Here is a 27,196-nt window from a genome sequence, read left to right as displayed (position 1 = left end):
AAACAACAGATCCAGTGAGACTCCTTCCCTAGTTGGCTCCCTCACCAGCTCTATCAGGAGGTTATCTTCCACACATCCAGGAACCTCCTGGACTGTTTCCTCTCTGTGGTATTGTATTTCTAGCAGATACCTGGTAAGTTGAGGTCTCCCATGAGAACAAGGGCTAGTGATTGTGAGACTTCTCCCAGCTGCCTATAGAATATTTTGTCTGTCTCTTCATCCTGGTTGGGCGGTCTATAAGACTCCCACCATGCTATCTGCCTTGTTGGCCTTCCCCCTCATTCTTACCCATTAGACACTTACTCTATCACCACCACCATCGAGCTCTAGACAGTCAATACACTGCCTGACTTAAAGGGATACCCCACTGCCTCTCCTTCCTTGCCTACCCCTTCTGAAGAGTTTGGAGTCATCCATTGCAGCACCCCAGCTGTGCGAGTCATCCCACCATGTTTCTGTGATTGCAACTATGTCACAGTTTTCCAGCTGCACAATGGCTTCCAACTCCTCCTGTCTGTTGCCCATGGTGCACGCATTGGTGTACATGCACTTCAGTTGGGCTATTGATCCCACCACTTTTTTTGGGGGAGAAGCCTAATTACTATGTGACAATTCTCAGGCATTTCTGTAATTTCTAACACATCAATAACCCTTGGGTCTTTGCTTCTGCATGGCTCTCTATCCCTTACTTCCACGGAGATGGCAGACCAAAGGACCTTGATAGCACACTGCTCCTCAAACTTTGACACGCCACACCCAGGCTTATCTCTAGCAAGCCTGGTTTTATCCCTTTCCCCCTTCAAATCTAATCTAAAGTTCTTTCAATGAGACCTGCTAACTTCTACTCAAAGATCCTTTTCCTCCTTTGAGACAGGCATATCCCATCCGTCACTAGCAGGCCTGATGTCACATATACAAAGCCCTGATCAAAAACCCCAAAATTTTGCCAGTGACACCAGGCTCAGAGTTAGGTATTTATCTGCTGGCTCTTCCTGTTTCTGTCCTCATCATTCCCTGCAACTGGAATTATAGAGGAGAACACTACTTGTACTCTTGATCCCTTAACCAGTTTTCCCAAGGTCCTGAAGTCTCTTGATTGCCCCCAGACTTCTTATTGCAATTTCATCACTGATGACCTGAAAAATCAATAATGGGTAATAATCTGAGGGCTGTACCAGGGTAGGAAGCTTTCTCTTGACATCTTTAACCCAGGCCCCAGGGAGGCAGCAGACTTCCCTAAAAGATGGGTCCAGTCTGCATACTGGGCCTTCTGTTCCCCTCATGAGAGAGTCTCCTATAACAATGACCTTTTATCTTTATAGAAGCAGCTTTGATGCAGAGCATATGTCAACTTAACTTTGGCAACACCTTAAAGCTAGATCAACCATTGTCCTCATTCTTCAATACCACTTGCAAAGCCTTGTACCTATTATGCAATGGCACCTGGGAAGGTGGGGTAGTCACAGAGGAGATGCACCTGCTGCACCGGATGGGAGCTTGTTGCCACTGCCCCCTACACCTTAAATCATTGCATTCAGCAGGTGGAAAGAGGATAGGGAATCCTCCATATCATGTGTTCTGTCTGCCTGCTGAGCCTGTCCCAGGGAAGGTGTGCAGGTTTAGTTCCTGCCGGGATCGGAGAGCATGTTGCCGTTGCCCCTCCCCCACCCGCGGCCAGTCGGGCTGGAAGTTAGGCACAGACCCGGGCTAAAGGAACAAGGAATTTAATACAACAGAGTGACAGAACAATCTGAACAACAGTAGCAATAATAATAACAATGAACAGCAATAACAGTGAACAAGACAAAAGATATACAGAGAAATACCGCTAGATGGTCAAGGAGCAAGCCCGCCACGTGTATAGCAACCCCCAAAACCAGAAGCGAAAGTAAAAAGGCTCCGCCCCTGGACCTGACGCCAGCATGGTATGAATAACCCGGCTGGAGATCCCTTCCCCCTCTCTCTCTGCTGGGGAAAAAACTTGACTCTATCCTAGCTGAACCAGGACAGAAGGTAGGGTGCGATTCCAGTAGTTTAGCTCTCTCTCGCACTCCCTGATACCCCTCAATCTACTGACTTCTTCACGGAGCTCTGTCACTCAGCAGAGGAGCTCCTGTCCCTGGCACACCTCCCACAGCTGTGCTCAGGGCTGCCGGCCGTACTGGTGTCAGAGCAGGGCCCACCCTGCAGCCTGGCGATGGGGTGGCAGCGTGTCCCCACCACAGCCCTGGCCGGGCAGCTGCCTCAGTCGTGGTGGGTGCAGAGCTTAGAGAGGCCATGGCTTTCTGCCGGCTGGACACCACTGCTCCCTGGTTGAGGTGTCAGGGCTTCAGCACCCTTCCTGCCTGCCCTTATGCATGGCCTGCCATGTAAACTGCTGCACCACGCCCTTGCTGACACACTATGCCCTGTTCACAGCACTCCTGGTTGCTAGCGCTTGCCAATGGCTTCTTTTCTATAGGAGGGTGGGGATCTTGTCTCCCATTGCTCCTGGCCCTAACCAGGTTCCACCGCTGCTGTGGTGTGAGCTGCAGGCTCCTGGCTGCCCTCTTGGGTCCCCATGAGGTTTCCCCAGTTCAGGAAACCCCTCCCTGTGCACTGTGCTGGAGTGCTCCACTGTGGATCGTGCTGGCACCAGAGCTGCTCATATCAGCAACTGAGTAATAGTTTCAACTACACTGTATTTAAATCTCAAATCCCTTTTCTGTGTCTCTGGGCCCTAAAGATCCTCATGTGCTTTGGAGGAGTTGTGACTATGTTCTTCTTAAACCTAAGTATTAGACTTCCAGTAATCAAGTAGTAATAGAAAAGCAGTAGGAGAAGGAAGGGGAGGAGCTAAATGACCTTTGCTGTATGAAAGGCAACCTGTCAATGTCTCATCACTGTCAGTTTCTATTCTGACACCAATGTCAAATGGAGTGAGCCTGGTTGTTAGAGTAGCCTACTGAGAAATGGAACAGGCATTGGAGACAAGTTTGAATGAGAAGTATCTCACACAAAAATGCTCCCTACACATTTAAAAGTGGGCTGGGCTATATATACACCCAAGAGTTGACTTGGTTAATGTACTGATTGGAGTGTTTCTGTCATTACAGGTTAAATTGTTTGAGATTATTTTTAGTACTTAGTGTATAGTAATTTTGCCAGTATTTTCACTCCAAGTGGCTTTATGTTTGAAGGGTAATGAAAAGGCTGTTTTAGAAGCACTAAGAAATCTGCAGAGTTGTGAGAAATTTTGGTGAAGCAAAGGCTCCACTTGTTGCTATTTTGATAGTTCCTGTCAAGTCCCTGTCTCTTTCGCTAGTTATCAGACCTAGCATAAAGGACACAGCATAAAGATGAACCAATAACCAAATTGTATTTGATACAAAAGGGTCAGTACATGGGTGAGCACTGGGGGTACAAACAAATCAGTCAGATTATACATAATCAACATCAACCCCACTGACCCCAACAACAACATCACACAACCAACAATGGGTGGAATAAATGGTGAAATGCAGTCTCTCATAGAAGGGATGGGAGACAACCAAGTCAACAAGCCAAACACATAAGACCAAGGAAGCCACACACTGAATCTCTACACAGCCCACGTTTACAAAAGCCAGACCTGACTGGAGCCCAGTCCCAGGGAGGCAGGAGGTCCTTCCCCAACAGGAAACTCTACAAAGTGCATCCACCTCACAAACAGACAGTGTCCCTTCCTGCAAGTGGTCCCAGCTTTTATCCCTCAGTGGGACACCTGACCCTTGCTTACTTAATGGTGGACACGTGGGGCTCATTTACCCAATGGCTCTGTCTGCCAGGCCGGCGGTACTGTGGAGGGAAGCCTCTATTCATTCTATATCCTCTCCTGTGGTTGGCTGTTCCTTAACTTTAGAATATGGAGGACAATGCTGCCTATAAAGGAGAAAACTCTCCGAAGTTTATTTTACTTTGGGAAGTGTGATTATCTTTTGGAAACAAAGCTTGCAGAAGAGGGTGAGGCTGATGTGAAAAATTACAGGGACTGGGAATTTGATAAGTAAGCAATGCTTGACTATCAAAAACCCAGATGAACTGTAGTGGGAGGGAAAGGGTATGTCAGCAAACATTTTTTGACTTCACAATACACAGCACTTTTGCAGTCTTTTTAATGCTGAACTCCATTTTAAATCTTTCTCTGCATGTCAGTCTCAACAGTTTGGACCTGACACCACATGGTCCCCTGGAGGGTGAGAAATAAGGAGCATGATTTGTGGAGCGACAGTTGGAGATTTATGCAGAGATTATTGTCCTCTTTTCAAAGTATACAATGAAACATACTCACCACATTTTGATTCCTGACACAGGCATTCTTGACTGCATATTCACTGCATTTTTATTCCTGACACAGGAATGCTTGACTGCAGGGGATGTGTTAAGATGCAAAAAGGCTTCAGAAGCTCACTGCCAGATTCACCTCCTAAGTAGGTTACATATTAAGCTGCTTCGGTGAGAAAAGCTGTGGGGTTTGCTGTTAGTGTGCTGTGGCTGTTAGAGCTTTTCCAGGGGATTCTACTTCAGAGACCTCTTAAAAATCTTATTACAGAAGTTTTTGCCTCACTGCTGCAGAAGGCCACATTTGGCTTTAGAATAGATTATTTCTCATTTTCATTTTGTCCTCATACTAGTTGGCTTCTCTGTTAACATTGACTTTGGGCAACTGCCAGGAAACAGCATTCATTTTCTGCAAAAGCCTGAACTTCGTCCTGCAAATTTTCCTCCTGATGCTGATTAACCAGACTGTTTCCTTGGTCATATCTATATTGATATATCTCTCACCTCTCTTCATGGTCCAGCTCCCTGCTTGGACAAGGTCTGGATAAGCACTAGGATTCTTCCATATCCACAACCTTTTCCGCAAAGGAAGAAATCTAGGTTACAGACTGGAATAAAGCCATGAGATTATTTGGCTAAGCCTCTAATACCAGGTCCATTGAACTGTGGCCACAGCATCCACCAAGTCCTGTAAAGACAGCCCTCTTGTACCCAGAAAGCCCCTGCCGTAGTCCTGTCATACTGTCAGGAAAAGGTTTCAAAGAAGTGAGAGCTGCTTTGTGAATTGCAGTGTGCACTCCACTGTAGTAGGGCACTGGACATTTGTCAGGGTAGAGCCTGAGAGTAAGGAAGTGATGGTGAGTTGAAATGCAACATCAAAATAGAGGAATACCATTTCAATCCATCAGTTAGCATCACTCACTAGCATCACTACATTTTCTATCAGGTGTTGACATGCAGGCAGGTGGAGGTGAGTCTCTTTAACCAAGTAATAAGCAATAGGACAAGAGGTAATGGCCTCAAGTTGCACCAGGGAATGTTTAGACTGGATATTAGGAAGCATTTCTTTACAGAATGGATTGTTAGGCATTGGACTGGGCTGCCCAGGGAGGTGGTGGAGTCCCCATCCCTGGAGGTGTTTAAGAGTCGGGTTGACATGGTGCTGAGGGATATGGTGTAGTTGGGAACTGTCAGTGTTAGGCTAATGGTTAGACTAGACGATCTTCAAGGTTTCTCTGATTCTGTGGTTCTGTGAAAAGGAGTGACTCATCAGTCCAACTACATGTCAAAATGCAGCGGAAAGCTGCAACAAAAGCAGAGAGCACAAAGTTCTATGAAAGTATACTAGTCATAAATACATCCTTAAACATATAACAAAATGACAGATGATAGCCTTTGTTACCATGGATGAAAGTGCAATTGTCTTCCTAAAATCTCTAGATAATAATAAACTAAGGGATATTTATAAAAGACTAGGTTTTGACTTAAATGAGTAGTGGGACAGTAACCGCAGATTGCAAGTGTACTTATGTAAGTAAAAACTATGTAAGAACTTCATACAAATATGAAGTATGGCAGGTATTGCATCATTTTACTGTGAGGGATATTTTTCCATATATATTCTCAATAAGGGACATCCACTGACTTAAGATGACCAGTGGTATTATAAGTATTATGGGATTATGCAAGTCGAAGTAATTATGATGGATGTCTATCTTTACAGAAAGTAATCAGTAAGTAATTAAGAGTAAATTATGAGTCATATTAAACTTAACCTTTGTAAGTACTTCAGTTTTTTATTGATGTTCCATCTCTCTACATGTCAGTAGAAACTTGATGTAATTTTAGTTTGCTGTTCATCTTTAAATATGTTGCTTTCTTTTTTTGTTTTTAGAAGAAATCATGTCCTTTTCCTGGTTGTCATATCAACTCCCATACTTGTTCTTTACAAACTGATAAAATATTTACATGACTAGAAAAAAAAGAAACAAGCAAGTCCCTTATTAAACTAATATGATAGCAGCAAGAAAGCAGAAAACTGGAAACATTACTGAAAGAGAGCCCATAAATGGCCTAACTTGTCTATAGGTCATAAAAGGTTGTCTACCTTTTTAGGTATTAGTTGTCTATAACAATAGTTGTCTAACCAACTTTATAATTTTTTTTTTTTTCTGTAGGCTTTCCACAGTAACATACATACATACATATATATATATATATATATAGATATAATCTCATATGAATCTTTTCATGGTACAGCTAAATAACTTAGGCACACATAACAGTGATAGTTCTGTTGGAGAACCCATGGTGTTAGATTAAGCCTCTGTTCAGGAAGTTATGATTTCCTCAGATGCCACAGAAAACTGTCAGAAGTATAGGAAAAAAAATGAGTAGAAAGGAGAAGAAATAGAAATAAATTCAACACCACGTGTAAGAGAAAAGAAAGATCCTGAAGTGTTGAAGCTGCAGGAAATTAAAATGATCAGTGAAGAGCTTATTGCTGAATTTACTGTAATGTTGATGTGATTTTATTGTGTTAATAACAATGTGGTGGTGCACTTGGAACTGTGAATAGTTGTAAATTTCTCTTGATTTAAGTAAATAAAAATGAATAAATGCAGGATTTAACTAGGCTGTAGATTTTAGGAGCAGAAAAATCTACATTATTAATCATATTTACTGTGGTAGTATGTATAGAACTACCCACAAAAATGTTCTGTTTGTGCTAGGCACTGCAAAAATCAATGCAGAAGTCAACTATATGTATTACAGAATGAAAACCAGACAAGCAGAAGAAGTAAGGCATACAAAAATAAATAATGTGATAGCAGCAAATATTGGTTAATTCTACAGCCATATGTTTATTCACTAGATTTAACTAGGTAAAGGTAAATTAATTGGGAAAAAAATGTAAAGAGAAGGATAAAAGCAGATAGTAAGATGAAGGTGAGGTGGTGGGAAGAAGATGGTGCTGGAGACAAATATTTTTGCAGAGCAGGAATGAAGATGCACAGAGATAGGCAGAAGGTGAATTTAAACAATAAGAATAGCATGGTGGTATTCCACTACAGCCATAGTGCTATAATATTCTCTGAAAAGCCACAATTTCTTCCTTTGTTCAATTTCCTGGCTGTTTTTGACAAGTAGGATGGATTTACTCATCCTATCAGTAGTGGGAGGGATACTGCTTCAAACATGAAAATGCAGGTATCTGCATTTTGATGAATTTATATTAGCTCCCGGGGTAGTTACTGCTGCCAATGAATTCTGTACAGCTATCCTGTCAGTCTTGACTAGCCCAACTATACTGTCTCCATCTGTATTGCCTACAGTGAGCACTATGTTTATAGTTCAGGTGTAGATGTGTATAGTGTAAACACTAAAATTTAGGTGAACCATGTTCTATTCTAGTGTCAGTTGTTAGTATCTATATTAGAGTGAAAGGGGAAAGACCATAGAGGTTTCAGTAATGCAGGCTGTGGCAATTCAAGACAAGGGAATGCACTCCAGGCAAGTTTTCTATTGTGTTTATTTTCTATAAGAATTTAGATAAAAGAACACTGACATTTTAAAATAATTTTAGATAATAGATTGAAAATGAAAGTTTTAGGAGGCAAGAAGTATTTTCAGTCATAACTTGGTTCACATATATTTCACTATCTGTAGTCCAAATCCTTTTGTTTTTCTAGAATTATGATTCATTTTGGTTAAAGGGAAGAATCAGATTAAATGGTCATGAAGGGCAAATTATCAGATAGCATTTTTATGCAGTACCACTGCCGCATGTTCCCTGAAGTAATTAACATTTTTTTAAAACATTCATAACTCATTATAATTTTATTATTAGCACTTCTTGCAGATTTTTTTTTGTTTGAAATAGATATAGTGACAATAAAATGTTTCTTTGTCAAACTCCTTAACTGCCTGCTATTGTACCCCGTCCCTTCTTCCTGTGATACTATAGTTGAGTACTTCCCTTGAAAAATTAATAAAATATAAAGATGTATGTTCAAAATACATAATTTTTAAGGAGGCATACTTACTGAGTTTAGAGAACTGAAATGTTCTAGATTATGTTTTGTATATATGGATTGTATTATCCTCTCCAGATCCATTCACCAAGGTACCCAGGGGCCAAGGGACTGTTCATTCCGAATACCTCACAGAGCATTTGGAAAGTGCTTTATAAAGAACTTGAAGATAAACTTTCTGTCCTGAAAGCTGTTATTCTTGAAAGAGTAACCCTGTCCTTGAGTGGTGACTAAAATAACTCCTAAATTTTAATAGAAATATACAATTTGCAAAGTGTGAGTTATATTTTAAAATACACTTGTTAATATTTCACAGTTCTTTTACTTTCAACTTATTGATGGTTCTACTCCTTCTATACAGTAAATATGTCCTTGAATTTAAAACTGGTTTAAACATTAAATAAAATTACCCTCCGATGAAATTATCACAGCCTGTACATAGAGATTTTTCATAAGTTACTGACCCACAGCTGTATGGTAATTTTTAAATGATGCCAATCCCTGTGGTTTGAATAATTACTGGCCGCAGAACTATATAACTGTACATTGTACATGCCTATCTCCACTCTTTTCCCATCTGTTTCTTTACATGCTCTGTCCTACATATTTTGCCTTTTACACCAGCCTTTGCAATTTCCTCAGACTCTTGGGGGGAAAAAAAAAAAAAAAAAAAAAAAAAAAAAGGAACTTTGCAGAGAGTTATTTCTCTCTGAAGTTCTCTATCCATACTCTCTAAAATAACAGCATCACCTGACACTACTCATACATTATTTGTAATTTTTTTGAACAGTTTGGAGGGGGAAATCAAAGGAGAGAAAGATGCAAAGAAATGGAACCAAATATCCAACTGAGGGGCAAAAGATGTGGGATAATACATAGGAGATTAAAAGACACAGGTTTGAGAGGAAAAATTGTAGGTAGTCCATGAAGCGAACACATTTTAATGTAAAATCCAAGACTGACATAATTTAAAGAGGGAATAAGGATTTTCTTACTGACATAAAGACAGGTTGTTTCAGGGAATAGAATAAGACACAAACAGCTTTATCTTGTTCTTAGCCTTATCCTAATACGTCTTTCTTTTGTCTGCTCCAGAGGTGGAAAGGTTTGAATCCCACCATGTCTATGAGAAGTTATCTTTGCAGGACCTATTCTAGAAATGTCACTATTATGTCTTTTATTTGCTTATTTATTTCACAAAGGAATTTCAGATCTTCTGGAGCAGGGAGAAACATCACTAGTTTGAGGATAATGTTTATCCTATGGTTCCCATATGAATGGTTTTTACAATCAATCTTTCCTACAACTGTGTATTTTATTTTCAGTATCAGCAGAGTGAGGAGGAGAAGGTGAGTAATAGGAGTCATGACGAAAGTCCAAAAGCTGCAGAGTGCATATGACTTAAGTCTCTGACTTCTCCATTTCCTTTTGACTAGCTCTAGACAGCATCTTGATACATGCACTTATGTTCACAGTTCCCATTCACAGAGCTTATTCTCCTTGTACCTTGTAAATCAAAGCAAGGCACTTCATAATGAAATCCATTCTAGGAAGTAGCCCCTTACTGATAGAATTTATTTACACTTAATATTTTGGTACCTAAATCCAATATGGGGAATTTTTTTTTAGCTTTGTGCTTGAGTTTCCCTATAAATACGAAGAGATAACAATATTTTCATTTCCAAATGGATAAGATATTAAAGACTGAGGAATGTCAAAGCATTGTGATAGGCATTATTACCTTTTACAACATAAAAAACTCGTTCAGAGTTGTGTGCTTGACCTGTACTTAAGTCCTGGACTTTGGGCTGGTAAAACCTGCATTGCTAAGATTAACCAAATTAAGAGGATGCATCTATAATGCCAAATAGCATAGCCCCCAGGCCACTCCCTGGTCCTGAATGCTTATATTTCATACATATATGTTCCTTAGTAGATTCTAGTGGGAGCAGTAAAGCAAAACCAGAAGAAATATCTGGGTGCAGCATTCACTTCAGGGTCCACTCCTCATTGGCAGACTGGATGAGAACACAGCACGTTTGATTCCTTCCATCTTGCACTAACTTTGAAGAGGATTTTAGCAGGCTTTCTAGGCTCAAGCACCTCTACAGAATGTTAAGCATCCAAATCCTGATATAAAAACACCACTGTAGTTGTGTGTGACACAGGCCTCATATTATTTCATTAACTCTGAATAAGTGCATGCATAAACAATAATTACATTGCAGGACCACGAGTCACTCTGCCACTAGATCTGGAAGGACTACAGACATATGCATCTAGCAGAAAGAGGGAAGGAACCATCTCCACATTCACCTTCACACTTCTAAGGTGAGATCAATATCTACAGTCAAACAAATTGTTTTAAAACACCATGGTGTGGTGCAGTGGAGGAAGAGTCACTCAGCCAGATGCTGGTTCCAGTTACAAGCAAAAGTTGGTAGCATCACATGCCAGCTGAGATTAGAAATTCTTTTCCTCTCTGCCATTAGTAGTAGATGGCAGCCAGCAGAGCCAACTCCTAAATGAAGCAACTTCCAAACTGTGCAAAGTAAAGAAAAGTACAATGTTGGTTAATACTGCCTACCCCAGTCTATACAGGCCTTGATAGGGTGGCTTACCAATGTTAGAAATCTGTAGATAACTACTGTTTTCTAATCTCCATGGACAAACCAAAGTAATCCTGATTAAATGTTTCAGAAAACCAGAAAATCCAATTTTCCAAGAATATGAGGAAGAAAGGAAGCAGTTGGGAAGACACTACAGTATATTTTCTTAGGGAAGTGGGAAATACAACACAGGTTTAATGTGAAGATATGAAGAAATTAAATAAAGCAAAAAATCATTATTCATTTTTAGCTGCAGCATATGTGCTGATTACGCAGAGTGTCATGGTTTAACCCCAGCCAGCATCCAAGCACCACACAGCCCCTCGCTTGCTCCCCCACAGCAGGATGGGGAAGAAAATCAGAAGGGTAAAAGCGAGAAAACTTGTGGGTTGAGATAAAGACAGTTAATAGGTAAAGCAAAAGCCATGTGCATAAACAAACCAAACCAAGGAATTTGTTCACACTTCCCATTGGTTCAGCCATCTCCAGGAAAGCAGGGCTCCGTCACACGTAACAGTTACTTGAGAAGACAAATGCCATAACCCAGAATGTCCCCCCTTTCTTCTTCTGCCCCAAGCTTCACATGCTGAGGACAATGTCATATAGTATGGTATGGAATATATGGTATGCATCAGTTGGGGGTCAGCTTTCCTGTCCATATCCCCTCCAAACTTCTTGTGCACCCCCAGCCTACTTGCTGGTGGAGGTAGGGCAAGAAGCAGGAAAAACCTTGACTCTGTGTGAGCACTGCTCAACAATAAGAAAAACATCCCTGAATTATCACACTGTTTTCAAGCACAAATCCAAAACACAACTCCATATTAGCTACTATGAAGAAAAATAACTCTATCCCAGCCAAAATCAGAACACAGAGATGGACATATTTTCCTATAAAACCAAACAGATGGAATACCACAGTATAAGTAAAACATACATAGACTCAAATTAAAATACTGCTAACCACATACATACATTAAAAATTCATTTTATCATAGTTTATTTCACTCATATATCCTAGTGGGTTTTAGCTGTCTAAAGGTAAAAAGGAAAAATCATGACTTTTTAGTCTGTCTTTAAGATTTTGGATATGAAACTGCGAAGATTAAAGAAAAGCAAACACACAGAATATTGAGGATTTTAAAAGAACAAATTACTTAGGCAGTTACCCTATACACACACACACATGCACAAACCTATTTTTCATATGGACAGATCTCTAAAGAAGCCTGAGTTATTTCAGTGAATAGGACTGAAGACAGAGTATATGAAAAAGACATAGAGTGGTGAAACAGAATTAATTTAATAACCATTTGTGTGATAAACAACAGTGTGTCGTAAATTTAAAACCTATACCATGACTGTGACAGCACAAATTATTTCTGATAATAAGTTAAGGATTTTTCTTGATGTTCTGGATACATTTCAACTTTTTTTTTTTTTTTTTTTAACTGAAATTCTACTCATGATCCAGCTGGGTACTGGATGAGATTAGCTCTGTGTATTGTGTGTACTTTCATGGGCATTATAAGCCCTGATTAATCAAGGTTTATGAAGCAATGAGAGATCTACAGGGAAACAAAACTTTAGAAATTAAAGTATTGTAGATTATATGGGTAGTTTTGCATGAAGGTCCAACTGCTGCTGACATCTCCTGTGTGTACGCAGAAGGGGTGTATGTGATTCTCTAATCCAATATTTCGGATGAAACAATAAAGTCCTAGGTCTCACAGTTTTATCTTCATCTACAAATCAGTATACCATTGAACAATACAATTTTTTTTTCTTTTTTTTGGTTATCATTTGTAAGCTTGTGAAATTGTGAAATTGTTTTGGTGAAATTTTTTCAAGTGATCTTTTAGTTATCTTTCTATTATAATTTTTTTCTGAAGTTAAGCATATTACATTTGCTTGCTAATGATTTGTAAACTAATAATTTTGTTTGAAGTTGATTGTCATTCTCATATTTTTTTGCATAGTTGATGTTTGAAGACTAATTGTACAGCAAGGTCACTGCATGAAAAAGAATAAATGTATTGCAATATTTTTTGTAACTCGCTATTTTGTGTCAAATACAGAATATCTAAAGCCTGTCTTCCAAAGATGTTATTAAGTATTTTGAACAACCTGATGTAGGCTACATGAAGTCAAATAAACTTCATGAAAAATGTCTGAGACTATTAAAGCAGTGTACTCAGTTAAGTACAAGTGCAGGATTTTTGATATAAACAATGTGAAAACTGTTTCAGCAGCAGAAACAAAAGCCTAAACATCTCCTCCTTTCCCAAGACCCCACCTCTGTATTCAATGTAGACATTTCCACCAAAAAGGTACTTATTTTTTCTTGTACCTAGAATGATTCAGTATTTAAAGTCATGAAGAAGGATAGGAGTTCTACATTTATTATCACAAAATTTCTACTTTTTTCCCTGTAAGGCTTTCTGCTGATTTTGCTATTACCAAAGCTGTTGCTGACTTTTACTCTGACCAGTTTGTTCAAGATTTAGAGCTGCTGCTGTGAGTAGGTGCAAAATGATGACCTTGATCTAGTGATCTGCAATATTACATTTTGAACTGAAAATATGGTTACTCAGGTGGAACATATGTGACCTAAATAGGTTACTGATGCAGATATCAAGGAGAATCTCTTGGTAAAGAAAGAGCTATACAGAAAACAGGGTAGCAGTTAACTGTTCTTTTCTTTAGTTAGAGTGTAAGAAATGTCTGTTAGCATTCCAAAAATCTGTAACTTGTAACAAAAATATCTTACATTTTTTCAGTGGAAAAAAAAAAGTCATAAGGATTTGCCATAAAGTGACATGAACAAATATCAGAAAACCTTTGGGACTATTAAATTACTCAATATGATCAGAATCTTCTAAAACTAATACAAGTTTTTTTCACTAATGTTTATATTTTGAAGAGTATCAGATATGACAGCTTTCCGACAGTGATTTTAGGTAACTCCTTTAGTGTTGGGTGTTTTGTTTTATAACATAGTGTTATGTTTTGTAACATAAACCATTCATGGTTTATTTTATGTTTTTATCTAGTCTAAAACTGATAAAACTCCCTTTTATTAATGAGTTATATCATGCAGTATGCTAGTCTACCTTTGCTCGTCAACAAAACACATGCCTCTTCTTTAAAAGCAGTTCTGTTCCGACTGGAACTTGTGCAAATAAGGTGTTAACAATAAAAAGAAAAGTTACATGGAGACAGCATCAAATGCTAGGGCAAGTGCATCTCCTGAAGGAGGGGTGTGGACCCAGTGGAGCTTGCACTGCTGGAGAGGGGGTAATGGTGACCTGCATGAACTCTGAGAGTGCATGTATCTGTATGTTTGTGTGTGTGTGTGCACATGTGTGCACATGTGTGTCTGACAAGAATTTTTGGGGATTTGCTTGAGAACGATGTTCAGAAATTTGGAGAAGTTAATTCATATCTTGTAAGTGTCTAATATTGTATTTTAGCTACTGCATGACTGATACTGATCCTAAACACATAGTTCATCTGATTGCCACTTAATTATGTATCACAAGTAAATCAATAAGCTGCCTTGATCATGATTTGGTTTAAATGATGTGAACTGAGCAGTCTGGTGCTGCAACAGGACCAATTTTCCATTACCCCTGGCCTTCTTCTATTATTTATCATTATACCTGTACAGATGCTCATCCACTCTGATTAGCTGTTGACTCGGTTCCTGAGAGATTCTATTTTGCTGCAATTACTTCCCTCTAAGATAAACCTGTTGTGAAGGGTGCTATCCCTAATTTGCATGGACTGGAGCCAGCTAATTCCTAGTATCCATTAGGCTTTATGTGATGCCTTCTGTAGTCCAAAGAGATACACGTGTTTGTTTATTTGTTTATCCAGTTCAGAGTGTTAAAAATAGGCTGAGAGGTGTACTGAAGCTTACTTGGATGTTCTTATGCCTGAAACTACAGCCTTTTGGAGCATTTCCTAGAATTTGGCATGAAGATTTATGAGGTGGCTGAAGGTGCAAGATAGAGCTGGAGGCCTGCACAGGGCAAGAGGTGCCAACATTTTTGAAGTCTTGTCCACACTGGCTATTGAGGGTAGATCCAGCAGTGAACTGTCTCCAGAACAATATCCAGAATTTGTGCTGGAAGAAACTTTGGTTTACTCCAAAAAGTTAATCTCAGTAGTAACAGCCATTAATAAAACTTAGGTGATCAGGGAACATACATTTATTAGTGTATGGGAAAGGCTAAGGTTTCTGACAGTGTAGAGGTTCTCTAAAGCACCCAGCTGCAATGCATGTGCCTTCCCTAGATCATATACAATACAAGGTTTTCTTTCTTTCTTTCTTTCTTTCTTTCTTTCTTTCTTTCTTTCTTTCTTTCTTTCTTTCTTTTTTTTTTTTTCTGTGGACTTTAATCAGTGATAAAATATCTGCATTGCAAATGTCAGAAAACAGAGTAAGCAGCAGGGAAGTAATGACAAGGGACACAGGCGTGTTCTTGGGAGAATAATCCCCCAAATATTCTCATGCAGGCAGCAGCCTCTCGTGCTGTCTGCTTGACCCCATAGGTTGTACCAACAGGTGTGAATAACAGGGCAACAGATTGGCAAGGTGGGGACTTTATGGAGTGATGAAATTTATCTTCTGTGTGATAACCTTGACTCTTCCCTTATATTTCAAGCTGTAGAGGTTTCTCTACAGAGAAATCTCTGTAGAGGCTTCAGGTTCTCTTCATTTTAAACTGTAACTGAATCAGCAATTTCTGAAGTTAAGTACACTGAAAAAATGCTAGAAATTAAGTGATGTAAAGTAAGTACTAAAAAACTATGAGCTGGTATTACAGTCTGGATTTTTTTCTATTCAGAAATGAACAGGTAAATCAAAGTACTGTAACTGCAAATTGGCCTATGAGGCTGAATGATCTGGAACATATTGAAATTCACAGGAGTGAAAAGAAGAAAATAATAATGTTAATACTTATAAGAACTGGATGAGAAAAGAATTTTAGTGTGATTTATATATTTAATTATCTCATTAGTCATTAGCCAGTGTATTTCAAACTCCTCTGGTGAAGTAATTAAGCAGGCTCCACAATTACTCTACAGTTATGCTATCATGTTACAGAATCACAGAACAGTTGAGGTTGGAAGGAACCTCTGGAGGTCATCTGGTCCAACACTCCTGTTCAAACAGGGCTACCTACAGCCAGTTCCTCAGGATCTTGTCTAGTCAGTTTTCTAATATCTCCAAGGACAGAGACTCCACAACCTCTGTGAGCAGGATCACAGGCTCAGTCACCCTCACAGTAAAAAAGTGTTTCCTGATGTTCAGCACAAATCCCATGTCTTCCAGTTTGTGCCCATTTCCTCTGATCCTTTTGCTGGGTACCACTGAGAAGAACCTGTTTCTGTACCCTCCCTTTAGGGCCCTTTTCTTATCTGGGCCGAACAGTCCCTAGATCTCTCAGCCTTTCCTCATAGTAGAGATGCTCTAGTCCCTTCATCACTTTTGCAGCCCTTCATTGGAGTCTCTAGCAACTCCTTATCTCTTATACTGGGGAGCCCAGAATGTGTCCTGGGTTTGAGTGGTGGGCCTCCTGTGCTGCTGTGGGGGAGGTAGAGAAATCAGGAGCAAAGCTGAGCCCAAGAAGAAGGGAGGGGTGGGGGAAGGTGTTTTCAAGATGTGGTAATGCTTCTCAAGGTCCCACTCTGTTAAGTAGTGTTATAGTTAGTATCTGTATTAAGTTTATATTCTTTTTTTCTTCCCTAATGAGTCTGTATTTTGCCTCTGAACATAATAGATGAATCATCCCTCTCTATCCTTATCTCCATTTCCAAGCCTTTTGTTTTACTATCTCCTTCCCAGCCCTGGGGGTGAAGGAAGGAGTGAGAGGCTGTGTGGTGCTCAGTTGCCCTCTGAGCTCAAACCATGACATGCATATAGCACTCCAGGTGTGGCCCTCACTAGTGCTGAGCAGCAGGGAAGAATCACCTCCCTCAATCTGCTGGCAATACTTGCCCAATGCAGCCCAGGGCATCATTTGCCTTCTTTGTGGCACACTGCGGAATCCTCTTCAACTTGGTGTCCACCAGGACCCACAGAAATCACAGAATGGTTGAGGTTGGAAGGGAATCCTGAAGGTCACCTTGTCCAAGCTCCCTGTTCAAGTAGAGTCATCTACTGTCAGGGCTCAAGCCCATACCCTTAATTTATATGTGCACAGGGATCCTTGGGAAGGTCCTGATTCTTCCATCTCCAGAGCCTGAATCACCCTTGTGGTTTCCATCCACCTGAACTACCTGAGATTCTGTATGGCTGCATCTTTTGACACATGAACATAGACAGACAAGAAAAGTTGGCTGGAGTTAGTGAATGCTGCTTTGGCTGGGAGTATACGGGATACACATAAACAGTTCTTCAAAGATGCAATTAAATACCTCTAAATATCCCATGAGAATTTCATGCCTGAATCGGTACTGATGCTTGTCTTAAAGGTATCTATTGACCCTTCCAAACCTCTCCATAATAGCAAGTATAATGAAACACATGCAAAATGTCTTAAGGCCATGGCCATCTTTGATGGGGTTTCTTATAGACTTGAAATCAAGTCAGATTTTTAAATATTGACAAGTATTTCCAGTGAGATCTGACCAGACTGGGGAAGATGTTAGCTTTCTGGTTGTTGCAGAGATAGAGGGATCATTTCAACCTCACTTGGAATAAAGATGTAAAACACACAAAGAAAATCAAATAAAGAATGATCATAAGAGCTCTGCACAGAGAATATGCTGTGATTTTACATTTATAATGTACACAAGCTATGGGTCCTGGGTGTTGTGTTTCAAGACAGAATGGACCATTTTGGTTATTACTTTGACTCACTGATAGTGGAAGTTGAGTCAGTAATTCCCAGAATACATTATATACATATATATAATATATACATATGTCCCCTATATCCCTCACTCAGCAGAACAGGCCATGCATCACCCAATGCCTCTGCAATTTTGCCCACCATTTTTTCTGATAAATACACGTTTTCTTATTCTTGATTTAGCCCCAGCCACCAAGGAAATAAATTGCACTGGGCTAATAGGGAGGTATGTAAAGTCACCTCACACACTGCCACATGCCATGGGGTAAATCTGCTGGGAACACCTCTACAGTGAGTATTTGAGGCAAATCATTCTTCGTGCCTTCCAGAGACATCAAAAGCAAATGAAAATGGGGAAGAATAATCCCCTCATGTCTCTCTCTGTGAAGGCAGCAGGTGCTTTAAAATTCATCAGGCAAGGTCTGCTGTGTAGCAGACAGTAGGATGGAGAGGGTGGCCACTGTACAGCTTCTTCTGCTCCCTAAGCATGCTACTAGGGATCCCATCTGCATGTGCAATTTTCCATTTCCATATATCTGAACAATTGTTATGCAAATCTTTGGTACAAGGGGAAAAAGGGATCCTGGGTCCTTTTCTGTCAAGCTGCTTTCCAGCTGGGTGGCCCCCAGCATATACTGGTGCCTAGGGACACTCCTCTCCAGGTTCAGGACTTTGCAATTCCCCATGTTGAACTTCACGAGGTTACTTAATGTTATTTAATTAATTATGATCTCTCTCTCCAGAATGTTGTGTTGCCAGCTAAATATAAAATATGTACATTTCTTAGGAAGTGAAATATTTCATTTTGGTTTCAGTTTATTATTGTGTGAATCAAATTTAAAATCACGCTCTCTTTGCAGTTTATCAAACATATACCCACTGATGAACGATGAGCTCTTGAGATATATTAAAATGCCTGAAAATACGAATTTCTAAATAGATAAACTAAGGCTTCTAAAATAAGTTGTCTGGTTTTCTGTTTTAAAAAGTAGTGGACTTTTTTTATTTTTACAAACAGCTAACTTCTGTCTGTTCTATTTAAGCAATCTAAAAGGAAAAGTAAGTTTTGATGCACATTTGCAATAGAGACACTGAAAAATTCAGTTATTCATTCTGCATAGCTTGCCAGCCTCTTTGGTATTCTGATTTTCTCAAGAAAACTCACCATGGTGACAACCTCATGACTATGCTAGGATAATAACTCTGATGAGAAATATTTTTTGTTTATATTATTGTTCCTATTTACATATTTCATTATTCTTTTCTTGTTGAATCTTCCAAAAAGGGTAAAAAAAGGAAAATAGAGATGGTCATTGGTACACAGAGTTGACATAAAGCTAATGGAATACTACTTGGTTTTTAGTGTATTTTACAGTTAAGGTAAATTATGCTAGAATTCTTTCCCATTGCTAGCTAGAGAATGGCTGGGAAAACACTGGATTATACCAACAGATATTTTTATTAAAAAAAACCCCAACCACTAGATGTATTCATCTTTTGGAAAAAATGGACTCCAGAAAGTACAAGAAAGAATGGTAAAATAAATTATACAGAACTAAGTAAATACATTACAATCATCTGTCTCAGTAAAATCACTCACTTATGATATTTGAAAACACTATAATTGTGTGGCTGAGACAGAACTGTTACTTAAACAGAGCAGGCAAGATTTCAGAGGACAGCTGTAGATATCTGAATAAAAGCGGTAGGCAGAGAGCTGCTTGGACTGCCAGAGGTATAATTTATTTTGGCTTATCATCCTCCTGAGGTATTTTAAGGCTATGACTACATGATCTTTTAATGTAACATAACAAACATCCTCATGGAAAATATACAGGTGAAAACAAGAACTAGCGAGGACTGATACATGATGTTACCAATAAAAAATGTAGGACTGCAAGAGGGACAGTCCATTTCTCACTTCTCAGTTAATCTTTTGTGAACATTTATTTATTTCATGAGTAATAACAGCATGTTTATGTTCCTGCTTCATGAAGGCTGCTCCTGGAGTCAGACCGGGGCTGTGGACATCCCTGGTCTGTGGTGTCAGATACTGGAACCAGTGCGGTTTTTAACTCCCAGCCCTGGGGCTTCGACCCAAAAGTCAGCTACTGGGAGACAACCAGGGTTAGTGAGGAGGGCAGACGGGCCAGTGCTTCAAACATGCCCGTGCCTGTGAACCTGGAGAGTGCGGTGCGTGTGCTGCACTAGTGACCCCCTGCCTCTGCCAGCCCCAGAGGAGGAGGGGACGTGGCTGTCTGTGCCCGTGTCTGGTGCGAGTCCTGAGTGTGGGCGCTGCTGGGGGCAGCGCCTCGTCTGTGGCCATCTGTGTGGCCGGCTGAGCACATGTCCTGTGGGTATCTGTGTGCTGTCCCAGAGACACTGAGACACTTAACTTTGCTACTGGTTGATCCTGCTAATGGGAAAATGACAAGAAGCATCATGCCCTCTGCCCAAGCAGAGACCCCGGGTCCCCAGGAGCACCATGCAGGAGCATCTCCAGTGGCTGGGCAGGAGGGTTCTAAGCTGGGGCGGCTGGAGCCAGTGGCTGTTCCAACTTTCCTTAACAGTTTGTAAGCATGACACTATTTACTAGTATTCTAATATCTGAATAGGAATCAGAAAATGTACCAAGTTCTTATTAAAAAAAAAGAAAGCTTAACAAAAAATACGACAATCTATCATTAAATCCAGGAAGCACTAGCCATGAATTTATTTGCATGTTGGATTAAGGAATGGGTCAAGTACAACAGACAGGGTATTTTACGCTGCTACAGCCTCAAACTTTTAAGAGAACACCTCAATAATTTATATTATATATACATATGAGTATATATACACATACTTCTATGTATATTTACAAAGTATGCATATTTATATAAAACTTTTCAAAAAGCACACCAGGGAGAAATGTTCTGTAATAAACACATTGGATATTTTTTCTTTTTTTTTTTTTAAAAAAAAAAAAAAGAAAATACTATACCTTCTTAAGTAGGTTTTGTTGTTTGTGTATTATACAAACACAAGGAGTATAAGCACTCACATCCTGAAGATTAAACTCAATTACTGTACATTGTATAGTTTGAATGAAAATGCAAGTAAGATGAAGATAACACTTTTTCTCAAGACAGTTATTTACATCAAATGAATGACTAATGAATGCTGTCACATGTTTTATGTATGTGAAGACAAAGTGGTTTGCAGTAGTTTCCACAACTTGTAAAATGCCACAAAACAATCTTAAGGGATTTTACCTTTTTTTTTTTTTTTTTTTTAAATGAATTTCCACTAAACTGAAGATGAAGGAGTAGATAGATTTTCAATTTATAGTTATTTTAGATACATATCTTAAAAGCAAGAATTACCTAAGAGGAAAAAAGATTATATTTCCCTATTTTTGCCTTTATTTAGAGTATTTACAATAGGTTGTCCAATACTTCTCTCAGTCTTTAAAAAATATGTCTATATGAGAATAAAAATACAAGATTAAAATAAACAACATTTAAGTGAAGTGCGCTGTGAGAAATGTCTTGCTAGAAACTAAAAAAAAAATCAAAAAAAAGCCCAGAAAAACAAAGACATCTTCAAAGTTCACCAGAGCAGAAGAGTAACTTCATGCAGCTATGTTAGATGATATTCTGGTGAAATAATGATACATAAGCAATAAACTACATTAGATAAACCATAAAGAAAAAAGGATCAATACAAATGACTGAAAACCATTAAAGAAAAGGCAAAACATGCAATATGAGAGTTTAAGGAACAATGGCTGAGGACCTCACAGTTTTACATTTCAAAAGATTAATTTTTTATTGTATCTGTGGTAATATCAAAGATCTTTCTAAAAAATATCTAAATAATAATGAAATTACTTTTTAATATTGCTTGATATAGACTAATGATGCACCTCACCTATTTACCATCAGAGCAATTTTTGTGATGTTGTATCTAGTCAGAAGATAATGAAAAATACACATTTAATATCAATGTTTCAGTAAATTAGCTTTTCCCTCTCTGTTAATGACCTGTCACAGTCTTATGAAAGAGTTTCTTGCTCATGTAATTTTTCATTTCTTTTTCCTTTGCATGTACTTAAAGACTGCAATTCAGTAAATAATGAACTAATCTAGGACTTTGTTGAACTAATCTAGGACTATTCCAAGAGTAATATATATCATTGTTTTTGAATCATGGTTACCCTGACACTTTTGTTTTCTTTTTTTTTTTTTTTTTTTTTTTTTTCCTGCATATTTTCCTTGTCCCTTGTTATTTTAGCTGCTAGCTAATGAGACAGGTCAGAACACCTCATAAGACATCGGTCAGTATTCTGCCACAAATATAACACTGCTCAATTATTTCTACTAATCTTCTCTTGCTGTGCAAGTATATTTTCCTCATCAGAATTATTCATATTACTATCTAGACCATATACATCGTATTCTATCGCACGGCTTTTGTTCCGCATTTGGGATTCCAAGATGACTGCAAGAAGTCAGTGTTTTGCTATTCTTACAAATCGGTGTATGTATTTACTAATTTATGTCAGTCTAGCATGCTCCTTTATCTGTGCACTTAGACAGTTTTTATATACTACTAGACTATTAAATCCTCCTAATCCAAATTACAGAAGTCAGTGTGATGATATGAAGGGGTAAGGTGAAAGGAAAATTGTCAGAAGCATATACCTCTAATCTATTAATACATCTAATTCTATCAATGTAAACATATAGAGAAAAACTGTTTTACATATGTGCCTTTCAAATTAAATGAATAAATAAACAAAGGTGTGTGGAAACAGAGATTTAAATGAGGTTTTGTACATTTAGGGAATTAAAATTACAAAATTATCTAATTTTGCTCCTTTTAATTCTATCTGGTTAGTGCTGTGCTGCATTAACTTTGCACATGTCAGGCATAATTCCAGTCACTGGCTGCTGGAGTTTAATTAGCACCTCTTTTTTTTTATGCAAAGGAAGATAACTATAGAATAGATTTCAAAACAAACTTGATTTAGCATGCTAGGCCACTTTTTATGTGATGGGCCACATAACCTTCAAATGCTTTCATAATACTAGCGCTTACCCACTGTTTTATATGCTAGCTAATAAATTGTTAATTTGCTTAGCTCATCTAGTTCTTGTATGTAACTCTTTCATATTTGGTAGCAAACATCAGGAAGCATTAAAAATACGTCCTTGTGAATCACAGTCATCCATGTCAGCATTTCAGTGGAGAAAATTGTGAGGAAAAAATAAATTATTAATTATTGAGGAGAGGTAAGACAGTATCGGCATCATCTCATGGCCCAAATATTGAGGCATGCTTTATGAACTCAGTGACTTTTCAAAACATGCGAACAGCACTCTGGTGTCCTGAACTGACATGTGGAAGCAAGACTCACTGGGCATAAAATCTAGTCAAGAACACAGCAGCATCACAAGAGGGGTGAGCTGAGCAGATGCAAGTCAAGGCTACATGACTGCAAGTCCAGGCTGCATGGCTGCAGATCCCAAGTTATCAGAAATACACATTACATTGGCTGTAACAAAGGCTCTTACTATGCAGATGCTGCTCTGCCGTACCAGACCCCCTATCAAAGCAGTTTTTACCTGCTGTAAATGTGTATAAACCCTGGTACTTTTGTTTTCAGTCAGAGTTCGCATCAACAGAGGGATGAACCTATCTGGTGTTGCACAGTCTCCTGCTGCTACGAAAATAAACCACTTCTGCCTGACCTGAATCTGCAAAACCAGGCTGTGTTGATGCAATGATGCTACACTCCATGCTGTCACCCTTAATATTTCTATATTTGGTTTGCTATAAAGAGGAACAGATCTGAACAGTAAACTAGAACAAATACAGCCGCACCTAAATTGGCTTTATGGTCATTTCCACTACCTGAATACTTAAAGTGTTTGTTGTCATTTGTCTTAAGTAAGAGGAAATTTGTATTTTAGGTATTTTATGATCCAAAGGCAGTGTTTTGTGCAAATTCATGCCTAACATTTAGCTACACAAACATTTATAAATGTTAAAAGGGCAAAAATAATCCACATCTATAAGAAGTAGATATACACATTGGTTCTTTCCTCATCATCTTCCTATTCTCTCAACATTCCTTTTTCACACAAGCACAGATATTATACATCTTTCTCACTGATGTAACTTTATGGGAAAAACATGCAATGTCTTTTTGCAGATGATACTGCCACAGCTATTTAGTGAAACAACTGCAATAACTATATTAGGAAACAGTCGTGAAATACTGAAGATCTAATAGTTTATATTAGAACTAATGTTTCTGAAGGCATACTCTTCAGCCTAAATATGGACATGAAAATGTGAGATACTGTGGAACTGTTAGTGGATTTCAAAAAAATAATAATAAAAGCCTTTCTGATTATATAGACTTAATGACCCAGCTAGCTTTTAGTTCAAATATTTTGTTCCATGCAAGAAATCAGTGGATTAGACTTCTTACCAGAAGTATTGATAAAAGCACATCATCATAATTCTTATTCCCCCAAAAAAACCTCAAATATTTTAATAAAATTCCCAGTGTTTCCTATTTCTCTTCAGAGTAAGATGTGGATAATTTCACCTTCCTTTAGTTGTAGACGAAGTAGTAATCTAGTTTAAGATAGTTGTCTATGTTTTTTTTCTCTAGAAGACCGATACATTTCTGCTTTAGAAGACAATGAGTCATCCATAACATTTCAAACAACTACTTAAGGATAGAATACAATGCATATCAAACTGCCTTTTTTCATTGATTAGAAAAGGTGCATACATATTTGACTTATAAATGAAACATAGTTTCTAGAAAGCGAAAACTAAGGTAAATGAATGTCACTAGATTTTTTTGTTAAAATCTTTCTGGAAATTATAATAATTTTGAATAAAGAATTAACTCAAAACTCAATTTCTTTTCTCTAATTGTATTATGTTTCCTTAAATATCAGTAGATTTTCACTGGATCAAAAGTTTTGGCAGCATTTCTTGACTGATTTAGACACTCCCACACCAATCTTGGAATAGAAAGTTATTTCACTATTTTCTAATAAAGAAAATGCAAAATGTAACTTTTATAAAGTAACAAATATCCTCTAATACCTTTGTTGTTATCCATTCCTCCAACAGCATAAAGTGTTCCAACTGTAGATTTTCTAGGTTTAGTTCTTGGACTTTGCATAAGAGTTCTTCTCTCTGGTAAAAGATGGTATTTCATGGCTTCCAGAATAAGCTTCTGGCATTCTAGGTCATCCTTAAAAAGTGCATGGTTTTCTAGGTCAGCCAATATCTGTGAATGACATGATCATGAATCAAAAATGCTAGAAATATCTAGAAAAAACAATACCATACATTGAGAGAAGATCACAAAGTAGATGTTGTAACTGAACCACTTCATTAGATTACAGGGGTTTGCAGGGCTATTTTTCTTGGAGGAGGGACAGTAAGCATTTAATTGATTTTTAAAAGACTAAGCAACTTTTAGATCACTGTTTCACCATCCTTTAAGATTACAATCTTACTACTCTTACTGAAAACACTGAAAAAAAAAAAGTATTCTTTTGCAGGCTACAGCCTGACTTATTTTTAATGGTGTCCAACCTAACAGTGAAAGGATCCAGAACACATCTCTTTGCAAGCATCTTGAATGTGCAGTCATATAGCATAACAACATTCTACAGTATTTTATGTAATACTTTCCAGGACCATCCCTTATTTCTAAAACCAAACCAAAACAAAAAATCTAGAACAACCAAAAAACCAATGTAAACCAAACCAAACTCAAACAAAACCCAGGAGAAATTGCTTGTGCAAGTTTTGAATATATTATTTTGCTATATGATTAGCAAAATTAAGGATTAATAATCCAAATAATGTAACTATCTTTACAATTGGCATCAAAAATATAATCAGTAGTTACCAAAACAGATGCTCAGTGCATACAGCTGAAAGAATATTACGTTTTCAAGGAAGAAGGCTACAAGTTGCAAATGTTGTGTTTGATTCACTTACCCGTATGTACATATCCATTGGTTTTTGAGATAGTGAAAATCACCCTGTAAGTTTTCAAACTCCCATTGGACTAATCAACCTGGCCTAACCTCATAGCTGATCCAGCTGTGAGCAGGAGGTTGGACTAAAGACCTCCTGAGGTTTTCTCCCACTTGAATGATTCTGTGATGTCACTGATGTCAAGCCAGAAGAGTGCAACGCTTATGAAGGTTTTGTCCATATCTGCCAGACCTATGGAGACATCTCAGATACTCTAAGGCATCAGAATTCAGTCAAACTCTCAGTGTTTATGTTTAGGCAATTGAGTACTACTTCTAGATGTTGACCCCTATTTTCTGCTGACTATCAAATTAGAGCAGGTTTTAATTGCATATGGCAGCATATCTATAGAGTCTGGTAAATTTTCAGATGTCATCTAAAATCTCCCATCTACCTGGGAGAGCCAGACATTTTCACAGAAGCAGCTGAAGGCCAGGAAGCAGGCCAGAGACTGTGAAAAGGTATCTCCCTCACACACACAAACGTATGCAAACTGTTTTGCAGTTGCCTAAACACAGGTAGCTATATTCCTTTTAAGGAATCACAGATATTTCATCTGGCCTTCAATGGCTGCTGAAGAATGCATGAATGTCCTTTGTCAGTCAGCCTTTTGCAGATAACACAAAATATTAACTGCTTGTACATGTAGACAGCAGACTCCTGCTCCTGATTTCAGGCATCAGTCATGAAATGAACATATTCAGGTCCAAAGAAAGACATTACACACTGCAGTATCTCAACTGGTGATCCAGAACTCTTATTTTACATGGCTGATGACCTAACAGACAATAAACCTGCCTATTAAAAGAAGTGAATAGGGAGGTTCATCTAGCCTAGATAAAATATGTCTCTAACTCATCTCCATGTCCAAGTCATCTCCACCTCCAAGTCTCCATTAGTCAATGTCTAGGGAGAAAAATGTATTTTCAGATCTTTAGTAATTCCCCTTAATATTCCCCCAATGTCCAAATTTCAGATAAAGGACATTGTGAGGTGAATGTCTTTTCTGTGCATTTTATAATTCTCAAGGGCCTTATCTTCCATGAACTAGTTCAATCTTCATTTGAACTCATGTAAATTTGTTTAATCCAAAATATGGTTTCACAATCAATTCGGCCTATGACTTGCTGCATATGAAGGTTTACCTCCCTCTGTTTGTTTCAGACCCAGCTGCTGTTGTTTCATTTGTTTTCATTTCATTTTAAAATTCATTTCTTTCTTTCAGTGCATGCTAATTCTTCTATTGAAAGAGAAAATGAATAACTGGAGCCCTGCCATACCAAGTTCCTTATAATACTCTAGACTTCAGTCATATTCTCCATTAGTTGACTGT

The 27,196-nt window shown here is 38.4% G+C and overlaps 1 protein-coding gene across 2 annotated transcripts in view; it reads right to left on the bottom strand.

The window, feature by feature from the left end:
* The window catches only part of KLHL1 (kelch like family member 1), a 257,373-nt gene that overhangs the window by 61,257 nt on the left and 168,920 nt on the right, over window positions 1–27,196 (bottom strand). For both annotated transcript variants that reach the window (XM_074931125.1, XM_074931133.1), the window contains one exon: window positions 24,916–25,102. In XM_074931125.1, coding sequence (XP_074787226.1) covers window positions 24,916–25,102 — 187 coding nt within the window. The remainder of the gene's footprint in view (window positions 1–24,915; window positions 25,103–27,196) is intronic.

The sequence above is a fragment of the Athene noctua genome, chromosome 1 (assembly GCF_965140245.1).
Source record: "Athene noctua chromosome 1, bAthNoc1.hap1.1, whole genome shotgun sequence".
NCBI lineage: Eukaryota > Metazoa > Chordata > Aves > Strigiformes > Strigidae > Athene > Athene noctua.
Note: the sequence above shows the minus strand (reverse complement) of the source record. Positions and strands in the feature narration are given on the sequence as shown.